The sequence below is a fragment of the Mus pahari genome, chromosome 12 (genome assembly GCF_900095145.1).
Source record: "Mus pahari chromosome 12, PAHARI_EIJ_v1.1, whole genome shotgun sequence".
In the NCBI taxonomy this organism is placed as follows: Eukaryota; Metazoa; Chordata; class Mammalia; order Rodentia; family Muridae; genus Mus; species Mus pahari.
The window spans coordinates 7,139,897-7,162,286 of record NC_034601.1 but is presented as its reverse complement, the minus strand read 5'-3'; the positions used below and the strand labels follow the sequence as shown (position 1 = coordinate 7,162,286).

Sequence of the window (22,390 nt, the reverse complement as noted above, 5' to 3'; positions counted from 1 at the left end):
GCTTCATGGAGAGCACTGTGAGGCCCCGAATTCGTGGGCATGAAGAGAGCTTCATGGAGAATCCTCACTCGGTAGTGATCCTTCCTGATCACTACAGGAACAGGTTTAGGAATGCCAGAGAGGGACAAAAGCCAAGCCCTCTATCCCTCTTAATTCCTAAGGCTGTGGTTATTTGAGGGAAAACAGTCTGGTTTTGATATGCGGATTAGTTTTGTGGTGGAACATGAGCAGATTTCATGGTGCTTTTCTACTTGTCCAAAGACCATAAACAAAAATCACAATTATAACTAAAGATGAAAATCTCACCATGATTTCTGCACAATCAGTCGAGTTGACTCAGTGCCTTTGGAATTCCCGGCCCAGGAGAAAGTGAGGGCCAACAGAAGGTGTGAGTAAATACTGTCCCCTTCCCACAGGACGTTCTGCTGCTCTATTATACACAGTGGTGTGGCTTTTGCCCGTCTCTCAATCACATCTTCATCCAGCTAGCTCGACTCCTGCCAGAAGACACATTTACTGTGGCCAGGTAAGGACACCGGTCTTTAGCATCATGGGCCATGCTGCTCTTGGTTGGTTTTGTTGTTTTTGTTGTTTTTGGTTTTTTTCAAGACAGGTTTCTTTGTGTAGCCCTGGCTGTCCTGGAACTCACTCTGTAGACCAGGCTGGCCTTGAACTCAGAAATCNGCCTGCCTCTGCCTCCCAAGTGCTGGGATTAAAGGCGCACGCCACCACTGCCTGGCCGGCCGTGTGCTGCTCTTAATCCACTCTGCCAACCCACCCGTGCTGGGTTGGCTGGAAGTTAATGATCATAAAAATGCTTATTGCTGACTGGAATACATAAGGAAACAGGTCCAGGTCTGGCTGCTTAGACCTCTTGAGAAGGTTTTTCCCAGAATTGCAGTCCAGCCCTGGACTCAGGGCCTTTGCCCTTGTTTTCCTCTTTATTGGTGAAATCAAGAGGAAGACTTTGTTGATAGCCATGTGTCTAGTTATGACTGTGGTTGCTTTATGTGGACTTTTGTATAAACACATTTTAAATCTTTTGTTTTGAGACAGACTCTCACTCTGGTTCAGGTTGGTTTGAGCTTACTATGTAGCCTAGGCTGGCCTTTAATTCTTGGCAGTCCTTCTGCCTCAGTCTACCAAGTGCTAGGGTTACAGGTGTAAGCTACCATGCCTGCTTTCAAACACCAGTTTAATTACATGTATTCTTTGACAGTTGGGCAGGTGGGAGATACTTGCTTTGTTCTATTTTGTTTTGAGACAGTCTACTATGTAGCTCTGACTAGCTTGGAACTCACTATGTAAAACCACGCTGACCTTGAACTCAGATCCACCTACATGGACTAGGACCTCATGGGCTAGGAATGAAGGAGTGTACCATGATACCCAGCTCCTCTGCAGTTTTATATGGTGCACCCTGAGTACACTCAGTGCACACCCTTTTTCCATCCTCATACCTGTTAACCTTCTTTCTTTCTTCCCTGTAAGTCGCTTCCTGGTTTCATGTCCTACTGTTTTTGTTTTGTAACCGAGCTTAACCTGAGTCATCCACATGCTTATGGATGTGGAGCTATGCCCTAGAACATAGAGGATACACCAGTGGCTACACTACTGAAGATGAGTACTTCCCTTCCCCAGACTAATGAATCCCCAGGAGGGACAGGCCATGAGCCCTTCCCCTATCCCTGAGTAAATGTTGTGTGCTCATGAATGCAGTGGCTGTGTCATGCTCAGAATAGAGCATTTCAAATCCCTCCCTCAATCATCAGTTCTTAAACTTTTCCACCTCCCTGAGTTCCTTCATCTACCACTGTTGGCTGCAGAAAGAAACCTCTCTGATGGAGGCTATGATGCATTTGCCTGTGGGTATAAGCATACATGTTTACAGAGCATTTGTACATTTAGTAAATTAACACTAGCAAGTTCCCCACTAGGGCCTGTGACCTTCATGGCCATGGTCTTTTGATGAGTTTTGATGGTCTTTTGAGTTATGGAGCAGGCCTCAAATCCAATCAGGAAATAGTCATGCCACTGATGTGCCTGTGGGTCATATCTTGTCTGGAGGTCAGCATTGTGCAGGCAAGCTCTGCCACTGCGTAAGAACATTGATGCCTTCCTTTTCTTTCCTAGCTGCCTGATGGCATCTTGTGGTCCTGTGATCTTCCACTTCTTTTCCAGCTTAATTTCTCTGTCCTGCAACTGAAGTGTGTTGTGTCTACAATAGGCTCTAGTCTGGTCAGCAACCAAGAGCAATAGCAATAGCTTTTATAATAAGCACTTTAACAAGACCTCAAATCCAGATCATTAAGTGAGCAGTTTAGACCAGATCATGGAGAAAAAGCAGAAGATAGAGATCAAATCTTTCCAGTGAAAGATAATGAAAGGTAATTCATATCCACTAGAAGGATGTGCAATGAAAACAACATACTTGATGTGAATGGTTTTCTTTCTTTCTTTGTTAGTGGCAGGATTAAACCTAGGACCTCATGCATGCAAAGCAAATGTTCTACCACTTAGCTATATTCCTAGCCATAATGAAAAATGCTTTACAGGGCAGTCATAAGCTCATGAATATCTATATTTCACTTGCTGCCTGCTATTTATCCTCAGAAGTGACTGTGCTAAGAGATTGTTATGTACATATACGTAAGCCTCAGAACACTAGGTGGGTGAAACTGCTGACTCCATTGCTTTCTTTTGATTTAAGGCACAGAAATATTAGGCAACTTGTCCAGAATTGTGCAACATGTAAATTAGGGGTCAGCATTCAGACTCAAGAGTTGATACTGTAGCTCCACCACATTTCTTTTTTTTTTTTTTGGTTTTTCGAGACAGGGTTTCTCTGTATAGCCCTGGCTGTCCTGGAACTCACTCTGTAGACCAGACTGGCCTCGAACTCAGAAATCCACCTGCCTCTGCCTCCCGAGTGCTGGGATTAAAGGCGTGCGCCACTACGCCCGGCGCTCCACCACATTTCAAGTGGGCAGGGGCTGTAGTGCGGGGTACAGTGCTGTATGGCATACACAGTAACTGCCTTATTCCTAAGCTCTGCATACATCGGGTGGTGGCACTTGCCTTTAATCCTGGCACTGCACTAGGGAGTCAGAGGCAAGCAGATCTCTGAATACAGCGCTAGCCTGGTCTATAGAGCTAGTTCCAGGACAGCCAGGGCTACACAGAACAGCTGTCTCAAAAAAACCAAGCAAACTAACAAAACCAGGTAAAATCCAATGTGAACAAAGAGTACAGGCCAGTGATAGAGTAAACAAACAACAGGGAAACTATCACCTAAGAAATGTAAATAAAGTGTCATTTACCCTTACTAAATTAATAAATGCTTTCAAGTGACAGGAGCTAGTATTGATAAAATATAGGTGGCATAGACAACATTTACATTGGCAACATTTGCAAGAAGTCACAAAAAGTTGTACATTTCTGATTCAGTTAATTTCATTTTGGGGACTTGGGAAAATCCTTAGAGCAACAGATAAGGCATGTATCAGTGATGCTGGCATAGTAGACATTTCTGTCCATTCCTAAATCAGTATTTCCCTGAATTAATGGAGAAGGGTAGGGGAGGAGCTGTATGACTGCTGCTGTGTCAGCTCATAAGCCACACCGAGAGGATTCCAAGAAGGAGCCCTGGTAGCTCAGTGCAGTTCCTGTAGATTTTAAAAGATCTCACTTCACAGTGAACTCTTTATTGAAGTACACAATTGGAGGGAAAACGCATTCAACTAAGAAGAATGGTGGCCAACACTACTTGGCTTTCACAGGCAGAGGCAGACATGCCATTTTGTTAAAAGATGTGGAGGAAAAATTTGCATTTGGTTGTGCCAATTTTAGACTTTTCTGTACGTATTTATGAAAGTATCCCTGATCCCAGGCTGGCCTCCAAATAACTATGTAGCCAAAGATGACCTCGAACTTGTAATCCTTTTGGTTTTGTCTCCTGAGTGTTGAAATTATAGGTATGTGCCACCATACCTGGTTTAAGAAGGGCTTCGGTATAAATTATGCTAAACAAGCACTCTACCACCTTGTCTTCTTTAGGGTTTTACTGCTGTGAATAGACACCATGACCAAGGCAACTCTTATAAGGACAACATTTAATTGGGACTGGCTTACAGGTTCAGAGAGAGGTTCAGTCTTTATCATCAAGGCATGAGTATGGCAGCATCCAGGCAGGCATGGTGCAGGAGGAGCTGAGAGTTCTACATTTTCATCTGGAGGCTGCTAGGAGAAGACTGGCTTCCAGGCAGCTTGGACGGGGGTCTTAAAGGCCACACCCACCATGCTACACCTCCTAATGGTGCCAAGCCCTAGGCCAAGCATATACAAACCATCACACACTTCATCCACATTCCTTGGCCATATTGCAGTTTGTGCAAATACATAACACTGGTTTATACTGCCTGACCATCCCATACTACTTATACTTTTTGAAAAACCCCACCAAATTAATAGGTCCAGGCATCTTCATCTTCCTTATGCACTGATCGTACAAGGGAATATCCTCCCCTTAAAGGATGCCATCAGCCCTCTGATGGGTTAGCACACGTGATCCTTATCACCTGCCCAGTCTGCTGCTGGAGGGAGTTCATTCACCAGAGCAGTTGTAGTCAATTCTACAGTAATTAATCACAGGGTGGGTGATTTAGTAGATGCCATTTTTATATACATAAATTAATCTACTGTCCTTGGTGGCACCTGCCATTAATCCCAGCACTAGGGGTGCTGCAGCAAGATGGCTGCTGAGTGGTTGAAGCCATCCTGAGCGAAACTAGCTGAACTAGACCAGTTGCAGCCGCAAGGCCCCTTGTGGGGAGAAGAGGAGGGGTGGGGGAGAATTGGCACTCTGTTAAGACAGTACATTGATCTTGGCCTTCATCTAGACTTATCGACAATAAAGTCTAATCTTCAAAGGGACCTGCTGTGTGTGCTGTGCTCAGTAGCTTTCCTTTTCTAGGACTAATGCACAGATTAAAATACTCTCCAGATCCTGATGAGTAGATGAAGTACTTTCATTGAGACAACTTGGGGGATTTATGCTTAGTTTCTGTTACTCAGGGTACACAGTGACATGTTCGTAAAGTGTAAATGCCTTGACTTACACCTGTAGTAAGGGGGTCAGTCTAGTCTGGGCCATAGAAACACTCCAAATTCTTCAGGTTTGGTGCTTGTTTGGCCAATCACTTCTTACCAGTCATTTCTCTTTGCCTCTGTCAGGATCGATGTGTCTCAGAATGATCTTCCTTGGGAATTCATGGTTGACCGTCTTCCTACCATTTTGTTTTTTCCCTGCAATAGGTAAGGCTGGATTTTTTTTCAATATTGTGTAGGTAGGATTCTCTTATTAAGGGCCGAAGATGAACTGAGCTTCCATTTTAAATCATTCATCATGTTCTAAACTATTGTTAAAGTATTGCCATTAGAGATAGAGTAGAAGAGCTTTAGTGTTGGAATGTCATGTATTAGTATGTTTATTATTTTTGTTTTTTGAGACAGGGCCTCACTATGTAGCTCTGGCTGTTCTAGAACTCATGTAGACCAGGCTAGTCTTCACCTAACCTACCAAGTACATCCCTGGGAACTAGATAGCTGGTGTGAGCCTATAAAGATGCTACAATTGACAGGAAAGTACTCATGTTTGTGTGGGATGAATCCTGCTGTTACTCAAGTGTCCCTCTCACCCAAGGGGCACTGGCAGTTCTCTACCCACGGCTCCATTCATAGAGAGGTCTCTCTGCATATATACAGTCTTCTCTGAAGTTGTCTGTCACCTAGCTGTGCTGAAAGCTCCACCAAACAGAGATAGGATGTTAGCAAGGAGGGCTGGACTTAGAAGTGTAGGTTCAAACATTTCCACAAAGAAGGAAATGAACTCTACTCTGAAGCCAAACAAGCTGGATGCTGGCTCCCTTGTCACTAACACACAGCTTCCCTTTGGATACAGAACAGATCCACGTGGGAACCATTCACACCCCTGTGTGTGTGTGGGAAATGCAGGGTCCCTTCAAGGAGGGCTGGCCTTGGCACTTACAGGTCACTGCAGCACAGGGCTATGCTCATCTGGCCTCCCTGCCAGAGGGCTTCCTTGGATTTTCATTGTCTCTGTTTTTTTCCCTTTATCTCAGAAAATGTGCGCTAGAGTACTTCCTGTGGTAGGTAGCAGGGGCTTGTCAGATAACACACTAAAAACAGAGTGACTCAGTCTGTTCCACTGTTGGCTCTAACACAATGAACTCTCTTCTTTCCAAGGCATGTTTAAGCGTATAGACAAGAAACCATGGGCACCAACACTAGCAGTTCTATATGTGTGTGACCCAGCTTGGCATGTAGTGTAATGATAGTAAAGTTACGGCACATGGTAAAAGCCTTTGCAGGCAGAGGCTCCCAGCAGATGGACTGATGAGCATGTGTATGTGCAGGGCAAGTGCACCAAAGGAGCATCCATGCCCAGCATCCCACTCCTGGAGCTGCCTTGTATAGTAGAAGACCGAGTGCAGGCCAGGTACAAATGCCTTTAATTCCAGCTTGGGAGGCAGAGGTAGCTGGAGCTCTTTGAGTTGAAAGTTAGCAGGAATTATAAAGTGAGACCCTGTGTCAGCAAAATAAACAAACAAACAAAAACCAACCAGAAAAAAGTGAAACCCCAGGTCCCTGCAGCCCCTCCTCTGTCCCTTGATACTGACGAGCAGAAGACTGTCCACATCTGTTACACACAGAGCTTAAATCAGAGTCTTTAGAATGGAATTTTCCGTGTTTCCTAAAAACGGGCACAAGTTAGTCACTGGTCCAGAGAGCATAACCAGAAGCTTACCCAAAAGGTAGAAGAGAAAAGCATAATGTGACTATTTATTGCTTGTACAAAAAAAAGTAAAAGGAGGCAGCGGCACTGGCCTGGCAGGGAGCAGTCATCCGAGTGAGGACATGGGGCCACTAGACAGCTTCTCTTTCACTAGAGAGCTGAAAGTGGTGCATGGCTGTCAACTATCAAGTCCAAAGGTGCACAGAAGAGGAAATGAAACCACTGTGGGATCACATGTAATAAGACTTTTCATGTTCACCTGCTCCTGCTATTTTTAGTGAAAGTTTGTACATGCACTGTGAAAAATGCAAATTCTGTGCGCAAAGTGGAGACAGAGAAGAACGGCTAAGGTGCCAACATGGCTGCTTCTGAGGTGTGAGGGCTGCGAGCACTGGAAGATGCTGCTTGTGTGTTCTCTACATCCCTGCTAACTGTCTACACTGGCTGCACCCCACTGCAGTCAGAGGACAAGAATCTTCGAAAGAGTCCTGCCTTTGCTCACAGTACGGCCTGTCTATGCCCAGCCTCTTTCTGCTCTGGTCTTACCTCTCTTCATCACAAGTGGGAGGAGGGAAGGCTGGGATGCAGACCGTCACCTTCATGCATAGGGATCTCTTAGAGCCAGTCCCCCAAACCAGCAGTCTATACCCTACTTTGGAGGGTACTACAAACTACAGACGCCTTGGCCTAACTCTGGGCCAGGGGATACCAATTCATGCTCCATAAGGATACTCCAGTGTTGCCCCAGGAGAACTTCACTGCTTCTGGGGAGCTCTGACTAGCAACATGCTTTCAGGACAACAACCTTTTTGGGGATGGGGAGGGAGCTATTTTTTGAGTAAGAGTCTCACATTGTATCTTAAGGTGGTATAGAACTCACTATGTAACCCAGGACAGTCTTAGCCTTCTGGGTGCTGAGATTAATGATAGGAGCCACCATTCCCAGATTAAAAGAACTTCTTTTTGGAAGCAGTTTATAGTCTCTGTCCTAAACATGAAAAAAAGACAAAAACCCCTGTCTATGACCTGGCCTTTAATCCCAGGACTTATGAAGTAGAGGCAGGTGGATCTCTGAGTTTGAGGACAGCCTGATCTATGGAGCTAGTTCCAGGACAGCCAAAAACCAAAAAATCCTGTCTCCAAACAAATAAATCCAACATTTTGATCTTTTAAAGAAAAAAAAAAATTGTATCTGCCAGGTGGTGGTGGCACACTTCTTTAATCCTAGTACTTGGGAAGCAGAGGCAGACATCTCTTGAGGTTTTAACCAGCCTGGTCCACACAGCAATCTCTAGGATGGCCAGGGCTATACTGAGAAATCTCAACTTGAAAAAAATAAATAACTAAAATTTCCTTTTAATAAAGGTATGGGCTGGGTGTGTGGTGCACGGCTCTAATTTGAATGAATACTCAAGAGGCAGAGGCATTTGGACCTCTGTTTGAGGGTAGCCTGGTCTACATAGTATGTTCCAGGCTAGCCAAAGCTATAGTATACGACTGTGTCTCCCAAACCAAAGCATAACAAAAAGTAAATAGAAGGTATGAGAGCATTCCTGGGAACTACAGTATTGCCCCAAACTTAGCATCCTGTTGACCAGTCTCACTCTGTAACACCTCCAGGACATGCTGAGCTGTCAGTTTTGATGGAACGCTGCACCGCCACTTGGCCCTTTGCTGCTTGATAGAATGAAGGACCACTCCAGACTCAGTCTGGGTGCCTTTCTTCTACTGTTGAGAGCACTTACCAAATTAATAAATACAGCCCATGTAAACAAATTCTTCCTGTTTTGTTACATGAAAGTCTTAAAATCATAAAAAGCTACCTAGAGCCCCCCTATAAACATTACATAAAGAGGTCTATAACTTAGTTTCTTTTTTGCTGTGAGATAGGATCTTACAGTGTAGTCCAGGCTAGCTTCAAACTTGTGTTCTTCCTCTTGCCTCTTAAGTGCTAGGGTTACCAGTGTGGGTCACCATATGTAGTTTGGCATATCTAATTAAGTCTCTAGTGATTTTTGATAGGAAGAGTGTTATCTATTAATAGAATATGTTCTGTCATGTTTAGGTATTTGGCTTCTGGATTTGTGTGTGGAAAGGTTATACAAGTTTTCAGTCAATGCATATTCCCCTTTCCATTTTTAATTTTGTTTAATTTTATTTATTTTGGTTTTTTGAAATAGGGTCTCTTTAAGTAGCCTTGCTGGCTTCAAATGAGCTCTGTAGACCAGGCTTAGCTTCAAACTGATAGAGATCCACCTGCCTCTGTCTCCCTAATGCTGAGATTAAAGGTGTGTGCCAACATGCAAGGCTTTTTAATTAAAAAAAAAAAAAAATCATATGTGTGTGTGTTTTACCTACCTGTATCTGTGCAGCATGTATGTACAGTACTCTCAGAGGCCCAAATAGGGCATCAAATCTCCTGGAGCTGAAATTTTAGACAGTTGTGAGCCACTATGTTGGTGCTGGAAATTGAACCCAGATTCTCTGAAAAAAGCAGCCAGCAGTCTTAACCACTAAGCCATCTCTCCAGCCCCAACTTCGTTGGTATATTAAAGAACAATGCAATTTTTTTTTTCTTTTTTGAGATATAGTTTTACTATATAGCCCAGGCTTGTTTCAAACTGTGATATTCTTGCTTGAGGGATTATGTATGATGCCATAAGGATTAAAAATGCAGTTCAAGGATTAAAAAAGCTTGTGTTCAACACTCACTTAACCCTTGCAACAGCCATGTGAGGCACAGGACACTCCCACCCCATTTTACAGAGCTCAAGCCATTTGTCTGAGAACAGATGGCACTGAGCAGTGGAGCATAGATGCTGCCTTTGGGGTCCTGTCAGCTCTGTTCCTTACTCTCCGAGGGAACTGGTCCCTGCCTGTTGACTAGCTAAGGGAGAACTGCAGAAAGACATGTTTGAGTTACAGTGGCTAGACTGCCTATGCACAGTACTGTGAGAGAAAGTTAGGAGGCTGGGCAATTAGATGACAAGTTCTGCATTAGAACATGGAAGATGTAGGGACCCCTTTCAATGTCACCATCGTCAACTCTGTGCTGTCAGGATTGAGCTGTAAGATGAGTAGCTGTAACTACTTAGACCTTTGGTTGATACACTGGCCGTAGCAACTGTCCAGGTTTGAGGCCAGTGTCCCCTCTCTGGAGTACAGTCCCCTCAGTTAAGAACACTCTGCTGTAGATACTGTACATTAAGTGTGTACTGTTGCTGGTTTTGTTTGTATTTTAAGTTGTACTGAGCACTCTTAATTGTCATGGTAACTGAGGACAGCCCTGTCCCAGGACTGTGTTCACCGGCTTTGTAGCTCACACAGAGCGACAACATTCTTCCCCGTCCCCATGCACTGGTTTGGGGCTTAGGCCTAAGCATGCTTATCTCTCTGAAGGTTGAGTACAGAAACAGCTCTGTCCTTAGGAACAGATACACTTTATTCAAATGGCCTTAATAACTGCAGTGCAAGTCTGTGGGGCTCCTCAACTCCACAAAGAACCACTTGCCCAGGCAGCACTGCCTGCCTTTCAGCAAGAAACCAGCATCTTTTTTTGGTCAGAATGGCCAGTCTTACATCCAGTCCCATTTGTCTCTATTGTGCCTATTGAGACCCTCACTTTTGACTTTCCCTTCCTCTCCAGAAAGGATCTAAGTGTGAAATACCCTGGAGACCTCCCTATCACCCTCCCGAATCTGCTGCGGTTCATTCTGCATCACTCAGACCCTGCCTCTGCCCCCCAGGACCTTGGCATCAGCCCTCCTACCCAAGAATGTGTCCAGAGCAAGGCAGTCCTGCAGCGTGAACACATCTCTCACGTGGAAAATGCAATGCAGAAGCTGAGATCTGAGATGAACAACCTACGCCGTACACAGGAGCAGGTGGAGGGCCGGCTCTTTAGTGCCCGCAGGGATGGGCACCGCCTGATGCGCCGGCAGCGGACCCTGGAGCAACAACACAGGCTACTCCGGCGCCACAGCCAGAAACTGCAGGCTCTGTATTTAAAGAAGGCTCGAGAGCTCCAAGAGCTGGCCAGAGCCACAGGGAACCCCCTCCCTGAGCACACATGGCTCAAGATCCTTGTGGCCACTATGGAGAGGGAGCTGGAGGGCCAAGGTGGGGCTAAGGAACCAGCCCCTCTGGGAAAGGCTCACCCGAACCACTCCAAGTCCGTGGGTGCAACCCAGTTACCTGGTGACACCCCTCCACCCTCTACCACCAGCTCTACTTTGGCTTCAGAGAGGAAGCATGAGAATAGGACAGACTAACTTTTGAATGAGATGGAGGAGCCAGAGGTGAAGACTGTACATTGGGAATATAGTTATGCAAATTTTATTGAAATTTATTGTAAATAAAGATCTTTCTCAGTGGTCTACAAAATGAACTTGAATGTCATTTAGCATTTATTGATCAGGAATGGCATCCCTTCCACTTATTGCACAAACTGGTAGCTTTGAGACACAACAGTAGCACAGTCCGTTTGAACATATATATATCTAGGAAAGTTAGTTCTTGCTTCAGTGGCTTAGCCTCGGAGTTTCTGCAAGCTCCCCAGGATGAGAGGCTAGCTTCTTACTCATCAGAAGACCTGGTCCTGACCCACAATAGCTACACTATTGGGAAAAAATCGAAGAGAAGTTATGACTTATTAACCATTGGAGTGCATGACTCTGGTGCACACTTAAAAAGGTAGCCAATGATAACCAAGGACAGGGAAGACTTGCACGGTTGTTCAACAGTTCTACCCCACAGTGCCTGAACTTACTCATCCCTCTCTAGATGGACTGACTCAAATTTGAAAGACCCCCCCAAAGTGTAACTGATAAGAATGTGATGATGTCTGTTTGAAAAACCAACTTTATCAGCATAGTACAAGCTGCGGCCTGCATCTGACCGTGCAGCGATGAACCAGCTCAAATTTTGGTGTAGATCCAAGCTGGCCTTGGCTCCATGATGGCAGAGAAAAAGGATCAGCAGTGTTTAGGCTGCTGGCTGCAAGACGTAGGAGGTAGAAAGGTGGATGTGGGGTGGGAATAAGTAAAACCCCTCAGCCTCGGCCAACTCCAGGCAGATCCTTTGATACCTTCTGTTTCCCTCCTAGACCTACAGAGTCACTGCTCCCAGGACTAACACACAGCCAAGACAGCCTTAGCAGCCCCTGCCCATGGCCAGTCCGTCCTTGACTACCTCTGTGTAACTAAGGTGTTTCTTAACATCTGCCTCCCCCAACCCCATATTGGCATACACTGCTAAAAAGAAGTGTTCCTTCCCTACAGCTCCTCCCTTGGGTTCTAGGTAATGGATTAGTTTCACATGCTCTGCAAGCTGTCTCCAGACTAGCCTGAAGCTCTCTGCTGCCAGGGCTAGCTGGCTACCTACTCATCACCAAGGGTACCAGCATAGTCAGGTTTAATCATAATGGTTCAGAATGCTTATGGTGATGGGATTAACATCCTAGCAAGCTGATAGACATAAGAAATATCCTGGAGACGTGCTCCCTTACCTGTGAGAACCAGGCCCTGAACGTGAACTCCTGGTGACTCTTGTATGCTATGTGCACAATAGAAATGACCTTCTATGCCTTGAGAGCTGGGTCAGGAGGCTCTGATAACCAAGCCCCAAGAATCAAAGTGAAACCCACTGGAGAAGAAAGGAAGCTCACTTGTGAAAAGGTGTGGGGGGGGAGTCATGGGGGGGAGGCACCCCTACCCCCAACCCCCATTCCAGTGCAGAAAATATTAAATACAAAAACAAAACCTTGCCTTCTTGGGCCAACTGGGTTTCAGACTTCAAGTAGCCACCACAGGCTCTGGTGTCTGCAGAGGACCAGAGCAGATTCTGCAAAGCCTGTGCTGAAGGGGTGTACTGGGCATGCTCAAAACCAAAGGGCAAGAGACTGCTCCGCTGAGCTGCCTGGCAACCCTCAGGACTCAGGAGGTCTCATCCTTCACAGGTTTCCAAGCAAGTGCAACAGCTTCCTTGCAGTGACTCTGCCATCTACACACACTGCTCTTTTAACAATGCTGAAGTTAGAGAAAGGGAGGGGTGTGGGTTTCCTCCAGTACGAAGCAAGCTGAGATCACCCCAATACCTCAGCTTCTTAACCTTTTACCTTCTTTCCATACGCATAGCTAAGACCTCAGTGCACCCTACCAAGGGCAACTGGGGCCTGACCAGTCGAAGACCCTCCATGGTCATACCTCAGCTCACGTGAGTACAGTCATTATCAAACCAGTCCACGGGCTCCATCTGGTTTGTTTGTTTTTTTTTTTTAAATCAGCAAAAAGGCTTAAGCACGTGCTTCCGGGCCTATTTACAGTTCACAGGTTGGTTAGTTCACGCATTACAGTAGTAGCTCCATCAAAAAACAGGCTCAGCTAAAACATTCAAGTAAGGAAAGCGCTAAGGGGCCAGGAGCCCCAGCAAGGTCAGGCCTGCCCACTGCCTGCAATGGACAGCCCACCAGGAGGCGGAGGGGGAAGGCCAGAAGAGCTGGGACCTGGAGCCAGTGCATGCGATGACAAAGCCCGAGGAGACCATGCCAGCAAGTGTCAACCCCTCTCACATAGCAACATGTCTGCTTCTGCCCTCTCGGTGCTTCTGGGCTGGCTGCAAACAGAACCATGGCCTTGGCCTTCGCAGCCCAGCTCAGCCATGCACTTCTGGGCTGTTGGCGGTCATCAACTTGGCCTTTCTTTCCACACATGGCCCCTTGGCAGAGTACTGCACCAGTAGAAAGGGCTCCTTTGTCTCGCCATCACCCACGATGCTCTCCTCATCCTCTGACTGGCTGATGCGCTGCAGCCGCAGGTAGCACCAGCAGCCCAGGATCAAGGCCCCCAGGGCAGCTATGGCGATGAGGATGACAATGACCGTGACCACCCCGGTCGTGGGGCTGTGGTCCATAATTGACATGGTCAGTGCTTGGAGGGGCTTCTTTGGTGGAAAGCTCTTGGTGTGCCTGGCTCAACGAGGCTGGAATTCGGGCTGCACAGGACAGTCCTGAAAGACAAAGCCAGGAGAGACTATACAAGGGGCTCTGTAGGGGACAACCCAGTGACAAACATGGGATTGGCTTTCCACTGTGACTGCCCAGATGCTTACCCAGCCTACTTCCCCCAGCAACTTCTGACACCCAGATGCTTCCGCTGTGTGTGGAAAGGGAAATGGGCATATGGCAGTTGAGGCAGAGGCTACAGGAGGACTGGCCACGAATCTGCATCTGCTGAAGGTATACATTGTTTTTTGTTTGTCTTTGAGACAGAGGCTCACTCTGTATCCCAGACTATCTCAAACTCATGATTCTCTAGCCTTGGCCTTCTGAGCCTTAGGATCACAGGTATGAGCTACAAGTGTGTATCCAGTACTGGTCCAGAAGGCTAGAAAGGAAGAATCCAGAAGCAGACAGCATCAGCTCCTGTGGAAGAATCAGGTAACACAAAACGTCTCAACCTTCAAGGTCTCCAGCGTCGGAGTTTCTAGAACCCAGGGGAAAAGTCCCAACAGCAGACAGATTTGCCCCATGTAGCCACAGCTTGTCTGTGAAGACCCCATTTTTCTATGTCTATGGATGTAGGGCAGACAAACAGGTCCTGGAAGACATAGGCACTGGGGAAGCTTCAGGGAAGACAGGAGGGATGGATGAGGGAGCTAGCTCCTTCTGTATATAGCTTACCGTCTAGTACAGAAACCAAATTACCAAGAGGGCAACACTCTCAAATGTCCAGGTATGATCGCACCAGAGCACAAGGGACCAGGTGCTATGAGCATTCACCACGGGGGGAGCAGCATCGCTAGGCCTCTGAAGGCAGGAGGGAGAGCCTGGTGCAGCACCCTGTTAAGAGTGCCAGCTGGACTCATGCATGCTGAGGGAGTGGTGCCAGGACATGGAGAGCTGAGCCGTTCCCAGCTCCTGGATCTCCGACAACTCCAGGTCACTGTCCCAGTCCTCATGCTTAGCCAAGGTAGCGAGTGGTAAAGGAGAGAGAGGTTGTAGGATGCACCCAAGGCCCGGACACCCTGAACTCCAGCTTTCCTCTTAAACAGTACCCCAGAGCTTAGCCAGCCACAGCCCCAAGGATTGCTAGACCCAAGCTTTGCTACTGAGGCCTCCCAGGTGCCGAAGCCAGCAGCGGGCTGCTCCAGTCTCTTACAGGCACCTGCTTTCTTTTTTTTTTTTTTTTTTTTTTTGTTTTGTTTTGTTTCGTTTTTCGAGACAGGGTTTCTCTGTATAGCCCTGGCTGTCCTGGAACTCACTCTGTAGACCAGGCTGGCCTCGAACTCAGAAATCCGCCTGCCTCTGCCTCCCAAGTGCTGGGATTAAAGGCGTGCGCCACCACTGCCTGGCCAGGCACCTGCTTTCTTACTGGTGCTTGTCAGCAGTGGGCACTAGAATAGTGAGAGGGATAAAGACCCCATAGGCATGTCCTGCACAGACCAGGCACAACCTACACTGAGGAAACCATAAATGTCCAAAGTCTTGCCATTCACGTCACCCAAGAAGATGGCACTGTAAGAGTCACACTCCAAACGTGATGGGACCTGCTGCATCCTTGAGTAATAATTCTCTTAGTTAGAAATGGTTCTCACTCAACCATGGAGGCTACCAGGAATCAGGTATGCCTAAAGGGCACAGGCAGCCAATCAATGCCCTGGGATGTCCAGGAACCAGGCCTCATGACCAAGGAATACCATCCTCATTGCCTGTGCCAGTCTTCAGGGGAGCTCCAGGCAGAGAGGGGGAGCATCCTCTGATTCTTAATCTTCACAGTCTCTAGTGTCTGAACTGCCCGGCTCCCTCTCAGCTGGCTCCCCGTCCACTCTTGCAATCAGCACACAGAATGTGCCCGAGTGCTTCCCCATTCCCGCTCATTCCTTTCCAACCATGTGCCTTCCACTCTCCTTCTGGGCCCAGACTTTTGATCACATAGTTCTTTCTGCCCAGGGTGCTCCATTCCCTGACCTTTGATCACTAGGTCTCAAGTGGGTGCAACTATGCACCTGGCCACACTCGGCAGGCAGAGTCCAAAGATTCTGCTCTGTACCCTTCAAGGCATAGGATAGTTCCCAAAACCTTAGTGCAGAGCAGCTTGGCCCCAAATGGTACTCACGTGGAGTTGGAGAAAGAAACTCTGACCTAGTTTACACCAGCTCCAGGAAGGAAGCCTCTCTCAACCAGAAAGCCAGGGAAACTTCCTCCCCTGGCTCGGCTGCCTGGTCCCTGGCTTCCCCCCATTCCCAGAGCTGCATGTCCCAAGAGAGCTCTGCTAGCTCCATCAGTTCCCACAAGCCCACACAGGACACACACTCCGCCTCCACCTGCACATCTTCCTGTGGTCTGGACCGGAAGGCAAGGCAGTGGCAATTCAAAAAGGGAAGTTTGTGTTTGGGGTCTGGGGTAGTTTGGGGATCGGAAGTGGAAAATCAAACAATGGCACCATGATCTGAGGGAAACAGCTGTTCAGTGACTAATGAAGAAACTGAGGCAGCTCAAGCCCAGAGGGACCCCAGGAGAGCAGGCATGACCTCAAACTCCTGCCCACTATGCCCACCCCAGGCTTAGAGGTGGACAGAGTCAGGTATATGCCTCTCACCTCTAAGCGCAATGACTTCTGACCCAGCCAGTCATGCCTGCCCTGTGGCCTCCACATATCCCTAATGGGCTTCTTATTTCTTTTTTCATTTAGCAAACGTTTCCTGAGAAGTGATCTAAAAAAAATCTAACTCCTGGCCAGTCATGGTGGCCTCAGAAGGGAGGGCTCCAGAGGTTGCCCCAGCATCCCCTGCAGGCCTGGCTACCACCCATGCTTCATGAACAGCCCTGCGGTTGCCTCCGTCCTTAGTACTGAACTAGGCCCTTTCTCAGAAGTGATTCGTGGAGCTGCTTTCAAGACTCCAGATGCTACCTCTTCCCACACTGGCCAGCTCCTACACCCCCTACATGCACCCATCTTTCCTAAGGCCCTCAGCTTTCTGCAGTTCTGGTTTACAGAGCATTGCCCTGGCTGTCATCTTCTGACCTGTGCCCTCCAGAGAGACTAAGAAAAGGTCACTGTCCCTCAAGTTCACAGCTATGCTCTAATAAAGACTGATTGAGTGTACCAAGCCCAGGTATGTGATGATAAGCTAAGAGAGCTGGCTCTCATGGAGTCAACCAGAGGACCCTATTTCTGAGCCAGCTCCCTAAGTCCAGAATTCTCCCAGATGTGTAAGCACAGGTCCCCATGCAGCCGGGGTGGGGGGAGAGGATGTAACCCAAGTTCAGGGCAGGGGCAAGGCATGGCAGTAGAGGGGGGCAGGTCTGAGCCCTAGCAGAACAGCTAACTCAGTGGTTCTCAACCTTCTTAATGCTGCGACCTTAGAATACAGTTCCTTATGTTGTGGTCACCCCCAACCATATCATTATTTTCCTTGCTACTTTGTAACTGTAATTTTGCTACTGTTATGAATCACAATGTAAATCTGTGTTCGGGATGGTCTTAAGTGACCACATACGAAAGTTTTGTTCTACTCCCTAAGGGGTTGTAACCCATAGGTTGAAAACCAAAGTAACTCTTTATGCTTGGGGCAAGGAAGGTGGCAACAGAGAAGCAGAACCCAGAGGATACTGGGATGCCCTGCATCTGGCTTGTACAACCCTCTGCATACCACTGACCACCCCATTTCATCCACCAAGGCCCATGGGTCGGGCATAACATAACATAGCTGAGGGAAGTTTCAGGACCACCTCAGAGCTATGCCATCACATCCACCTTATTCCTCTCTACTTGCCTTGATCATCCCATTCTGCTTATGAGGAAACTGAGGCACAGGGTCAGTTAGAGCACAGGCCATCCCATTCCCCTGTTTGGAAGCAGCTGCAGTGACAACTTTTAGGTGAGTACTGGTCAATGTGGGTCTGGACACTCCATAGCCAGATCAGTCTGCAATGGCTCAGAATTGTTGGGCCTGGTTTCTCAAGGCCCAGAACAATGGGTAACTGGTCCTAGAACACACTGGTCTCAAAATGACACACAGTGTGACCTCTGGGCAGAGGTCTCCTAAAATTCACACTCTTCCTTGGAAAGGCATCTGTTACCCCTACCTCTTTACGGGATCCCAAAGCTAACCCTTTACACCACCAGAAGGCAACAAGGCAGGCCGAGTTCCCCCTTACCCCACAGCAGGCTGTTCTTAATGTCCTGCCTTTTTCTCTGTAACCTCTTGTACCTCAGGGCACAAAGCCTGGCCTGGACCCATGTCACAAATAGCCTCTTCTCTGGGGACATCCTCTGCCTGCTCTTCACTTAACTGGGCACATCACCAGTGCTATTGTACTCAGCTGGGCACCACTCTGCCACCCCATCCGAAGCTTCCACCTCCCAGGGCCTCCAAGGCAGTCAGAAATACTGCCCTGCTTTCAGAGTCAACTAACAGCCAGGGGCTTCCTGCACTGCTCCATCCTCCAGCAAAGCCACCTTCCAAGCGTCCTCTTCAGGGGACCCCAGGCCAGAAATATTTCCTCTCCGAGGTTCCGCTTGGCCAAACCCCAAAGGCACCATCACCAAGGGTTTCTGCCATCCAAGAGCTTAGATGGAGGGCCAACAGCAACAGGGAAGGAGACGGAACATCTATCATGGCTGTGCCCATTGTCCTCTCCCCTCCCCTTCCTCCTCCAGAAGAGAAATCTGCTCCAGATGCCACCCTGCTCCCAGTCTTATGCCAGGAAAGGAAACTACGACTAAGAAGTTTAGGAATTGCCCGAGGTGAGCTACAATCTCATAGTCCAAGCCTGAGACTTGTCCCTACTCGTCAGGGTCCCATCTGGCCATACGACGCTGGCAGTGATATAATAGTAGATGCTGAAAAAGTTCCTTGGTGCCACACTTTTGAGCTCCAACATCTCATGTGGATCTCTCCAAAACTTCTGCCTCAAAACAATCCTAGAGCAGAGTGGCTGCTCTTCCTTCTTGACAAATAATCTGTAGCTTAGAGAAGTTAACTCGTTTCCCAAGGTCACACAGTTTAAAAAGTGGAGGTGCAGATATCCAGGCAGCCCCGATCCTAAATAACCGATTTCAAACCTGATTGTAAAAAACGTCATATACCTGACCTGTCTCCTTTCTCCTGGAAGTTGAGCGCAATGAGTCGGTGTTTGACCCCTCCTTAGGAGCTAGTCTAGGTGACCTGGGCCGAGAGGACTGGACACTAATGACAAGTGCCCCAGCAGCTCCCGCGTGCAGAGCGCGGGCGGTGTGCAGGCGCGGTGCCAGGCGACGCCGCGTCTCTCCCACTCTACCGAAGGAGCAAGGCGAGGCACTAGGGAAGTAGGGGCCTGTTCAGGGGGCGACAGCTGCGGAGGAAACGACAGCTGGAGACAAATCAAGTCCGCCTGACCCCGGTTGGGCTTTTTTTCTTGGGGGTGGGGGTCCCGGAGACCTATTCAAACCCACGCCGCGCAATCACTGCCGACCGGACCTGGGACTAACCGCTGTGGCTCAGCCTCAGTCTCCTCACCAATGAAACGAGCGCCAGGTTTTCCCTGGGCCCCCGTTCTCCTCAATCCCATCTTGACCACGCTGGGGCGCTGCCAGGAACCCCGTCAATGCGGAGTGAGTGTTCCGGGCAGCCCGGAGGATCCGCACAGGACATAGAACCGTGGGTCACGGAAAGGGGCAGATGCCCAGCCAAGCAGCCTCCGCCTCCGGCTACCTCCTTTGTCCCAATCCCGCGGCGGAGGACAAAGAGCCCCCGCCCGCGCGCGGCAGTCGCCGCGCCGACCCGCCAGCGCCGCACCCCGATCCATCCGGCGCGTCCCTTCCCCCTACCCGCCTGCTCTGCCCATCCCTGCTCACCATGTCGCGGCCCGCAGTCCCGTGCAATTAGCCAGCAGCAGCCCCGCCGCCCCGGCTCCGCCTGCGCGCCAGCCGGGTCGGGCCGCGGAGCCCTCGCCAGACGCTAGAACCCGATCAGCAGGGGGCGAGGCGCTTAGGCTCCGCCCTGATTGGGGGCGGGGCGCTCTGGTGAGGCCAACTGGAGATCGCGCTGGGACTGCGGGGCGGGGCGGAGCGGGATGGGTGGAGTCACGTGCGCTCGGGGCCCGGAGGCGGACAATGGACAGAGGGGGTGTAAGCAAGGGGGTGGGTAGTGTTTCGCTGCTGGCGGCTCCTGGAGTAGGGCAGAGAGGGCGGGAGGCCAGGCTTCCTTGAGCGCTTATTGGGTGCTGGCAGTACTGGGCCTGCGCCTGGCGTCCCTTTCTTCGAGGGTCAACCCAACGACAGAGGGGAAACTGAGGCGCACAGCGGTAAGAGTGTGGTACACCGCCCGGAGGTTACAGGCAGTGACGAATGATTCTGCTTTGGAAAGGAGCTAGCCGGTTTCATTTCTCTCTCTCTCTCTCTCTCTCTCTCTCTCTCTCTCTCTCTCTCTCTCTTTCTATTCCATCATTATCCTTCCATCCACTCACCCATCTGCACCGATCATGTATCTTGCTGCACCCTTGAGCCACAAGCCAGACAAACCAGGTCCCGGTCCTCAGGGCTGCGGACTCGATAACCTTTTAGTTAAGCCTTCACCAAGTGCCGCACTCTGTTCAGTCTACTCAACACATCAAAAGAACGCCAAATAAAAACATACCGACCCATTTGACATGAGGAACTCAACACTCCCGAAGACTTAAATACTCCTACGTGCTGTCCTGGAGGCAGGATTTGAAGCCAGACACAACTGGCTAGGAGCACAAAGGTGCTAATTGGTGTACTGCCTGCCCCCCAAAAGAGTCAGAGAGGAAGGGACACTCACTCCATGATGGCTACCCGGAACTCCAAAACGTTTGAAGACCTCTGAGGCCCAAGGTACTCACTCAGGAAGCCAGGAAGGGATAACTTGGTTGGGGCAGATGAGACTGGGGTATCCCCCTGGGAGCTGGGAGGCTAGGGACTGCTAACTGTTTTAAGGTCCTGCACACAAGCTGAGGTGTGGGAATCCCCTCACTTCACCTCAGCTCTGCTGAGGTGATTCCTCTCCATCCGAGGCACTGAGCTCCTTCATACCTCTCATCTTCGGCCCATGTCATTTCTTTTATCTTAAATGTTCTTCCACACCATCTTTCAGATCTCAGCTTCACACCCTTGCTCTGGAGGCCTCTCTTTCCCTGGTCAGTGGACTCTCATGTCCATTGGGAAATAGTGTTTTCTAAGGGCATCTCATTAGCCTTCAGTCTTTGTTTCAGGACTAAGATGGAGTCATTCACTGGTGAGTCTATAGAACAGTCAGTACACTTTATAAGATATAATGAATGAATAGTAAGATGGCAAGGCTGTCTCTGCTGCTGAAGGACCAGGCTGAGGAGGTAAGCTGGGTTTGGTGTAGAGAGGCAGAAGGAAGCAGAGCTCTGAGCCAGCTGCCCTAGAGCCTAGAGCCTGATGGCTCTGAACAGCCCTTGTTCACAGACCTGCCCATCACTGTGCGTCCTCAGAGCTCCTGCCTCTCAATAGTGGTCTAGGCCTGGAAGAGGTAGGTCCAGAACTCCAGAGCTGGGGCTGGCAGGGAGATAAACGGGAGCAGATATATATATATGACTGAGGGAGGACGTGGGGAGACATGAGCAGCATCCACAGAAATGACTTCAAATCTAGTCTTGCCTACTGGAGGGCTAACCTAACCTCTGTGTCTCACTTTTCCTCATCTGAAAAATGGGGTCACCAACAAACAGACCCCATAGGATTGGGAACCCATCAAGTAGTGGGCACAGGGGAAGGACACCTACCTGCTCACTGAAGGCTCAAACCACCACATTTGGATTTTGGCCGGTGACTTCACCTCTCTGAGCCTCAGCTCCTCGGCTTCATGGTGGGTCTCCTGCATCCCACTGCTGGAGATGGTGAGAAAGGCAGTGACTGACAGAAACCCTGATAGCTCTGTTGCCTCACTGGTGCCAACAATAATAGACAGGAAACTTCAAAAGTGACAGGCTAGTAGAACACTTACCTAGCATGCAAGAGGACGGGGTTCGGTCCCCAGGACTGCATAGAGAGGATACAGCAGCACACACCTATAATCTCAGTGTTTGAGAGAGAGAGTCAGAATTAGGAACTCAAGGGTCTTCCTCAGCTACATTTTGAGTTTGAGGCCAGCCTGGGCTATATGAGGCCCTGCCTAGCACTTAGCATGAACTGATTACAGTACTAAACATTTCATATTCCCAAACTCAACCCCTATTGTACAGATGAATGAGGACCCTGGGGTCCGAACAGGCACATGCCTCAAAGTCACCCGAGAGAGTGTCACAATGCATGGTTGCTTTGAACCTGAGATTCTGTTTTGTTGTAGTTTTTGTTGTTTTATTTGTTTTTGGCTTTTTGAAACAGGGTCTCTCTGTGTAGCCCTGGCTGATCTGGAACTCTCTCTGTAGACCAGGGCTGGTCTCGAACTCACAGAGATCTGCCTACCTCTGCCTCCTGGGTGTTGGAACTAAAGGCATGAGCCACCACCACCTGGCCTAGATTTTGCTTTTCTTATGAGCTCCCAGGAGGGGTTGATAAGTGGAAAACACACTTTGAGCAGTCAGTGGGTAAATCAGCTACTGAAGGTGAC

At 48.8% G+C, this 22,390-nt stretch overlaps 2 protein-coding genes across 4 annotated transcripts in view; one reads left to right on the top strand and one right to left on the bottom strand.

Moving 5' to 3' along the window:
* Window positions 1–11,201, top strand: part of Txndc11 (thioredoxin domain containing 11) — a 60,568-nt gene extending 49,367 nt beyond the window's left edge. For 2 of the 3 annotated variants that reach the window (XM_021209199.2, XM_029544868.1), the window contains 3 exons: window positions 417–526; window positions 5,233–5,313; window positions 10,461–11,201. In XM_021209199.2, the coding sequence (XP_021064858.1) occupies window positions 417–526; window positions 5,233–5,313; window positions 10,461–11,085 (816 nt within the window). In that variant the 3' untranslated portion in view covers window positions 11,086–11,201. The remainder of the gene's footprint in view (window positions 1–416; window positions 527–5,232; window positions 5,314–10,460) is intronic. The other variant, XM_029544867.1, reaches the window with a different exon arrangement.
* On the bottom strand, window positions 11,134–19,774 carry Snn (stannin). Its single transcript, XM_021209639.2, has 2 exons — window positions 19,651–19,774; window positions 11,134–13,819 (listed from the first exon to the last, which is right to left on the bottom strand). The coding sequence occupies exon 2, from the start codon at window positions 13,730–13,732 to the stop codon at window positions 13,466–13,468; it is 267 nt and encodes an 88-aa protein (XP_021065298.1). The 5' UTR covers window positions 13,733–13,819; window positions 19,651–19,774; the 3' UTR covers window positions 11,134–13,465.
* Window positions 19,775–22,390: the final 2,616 nt, after the last annotated feature.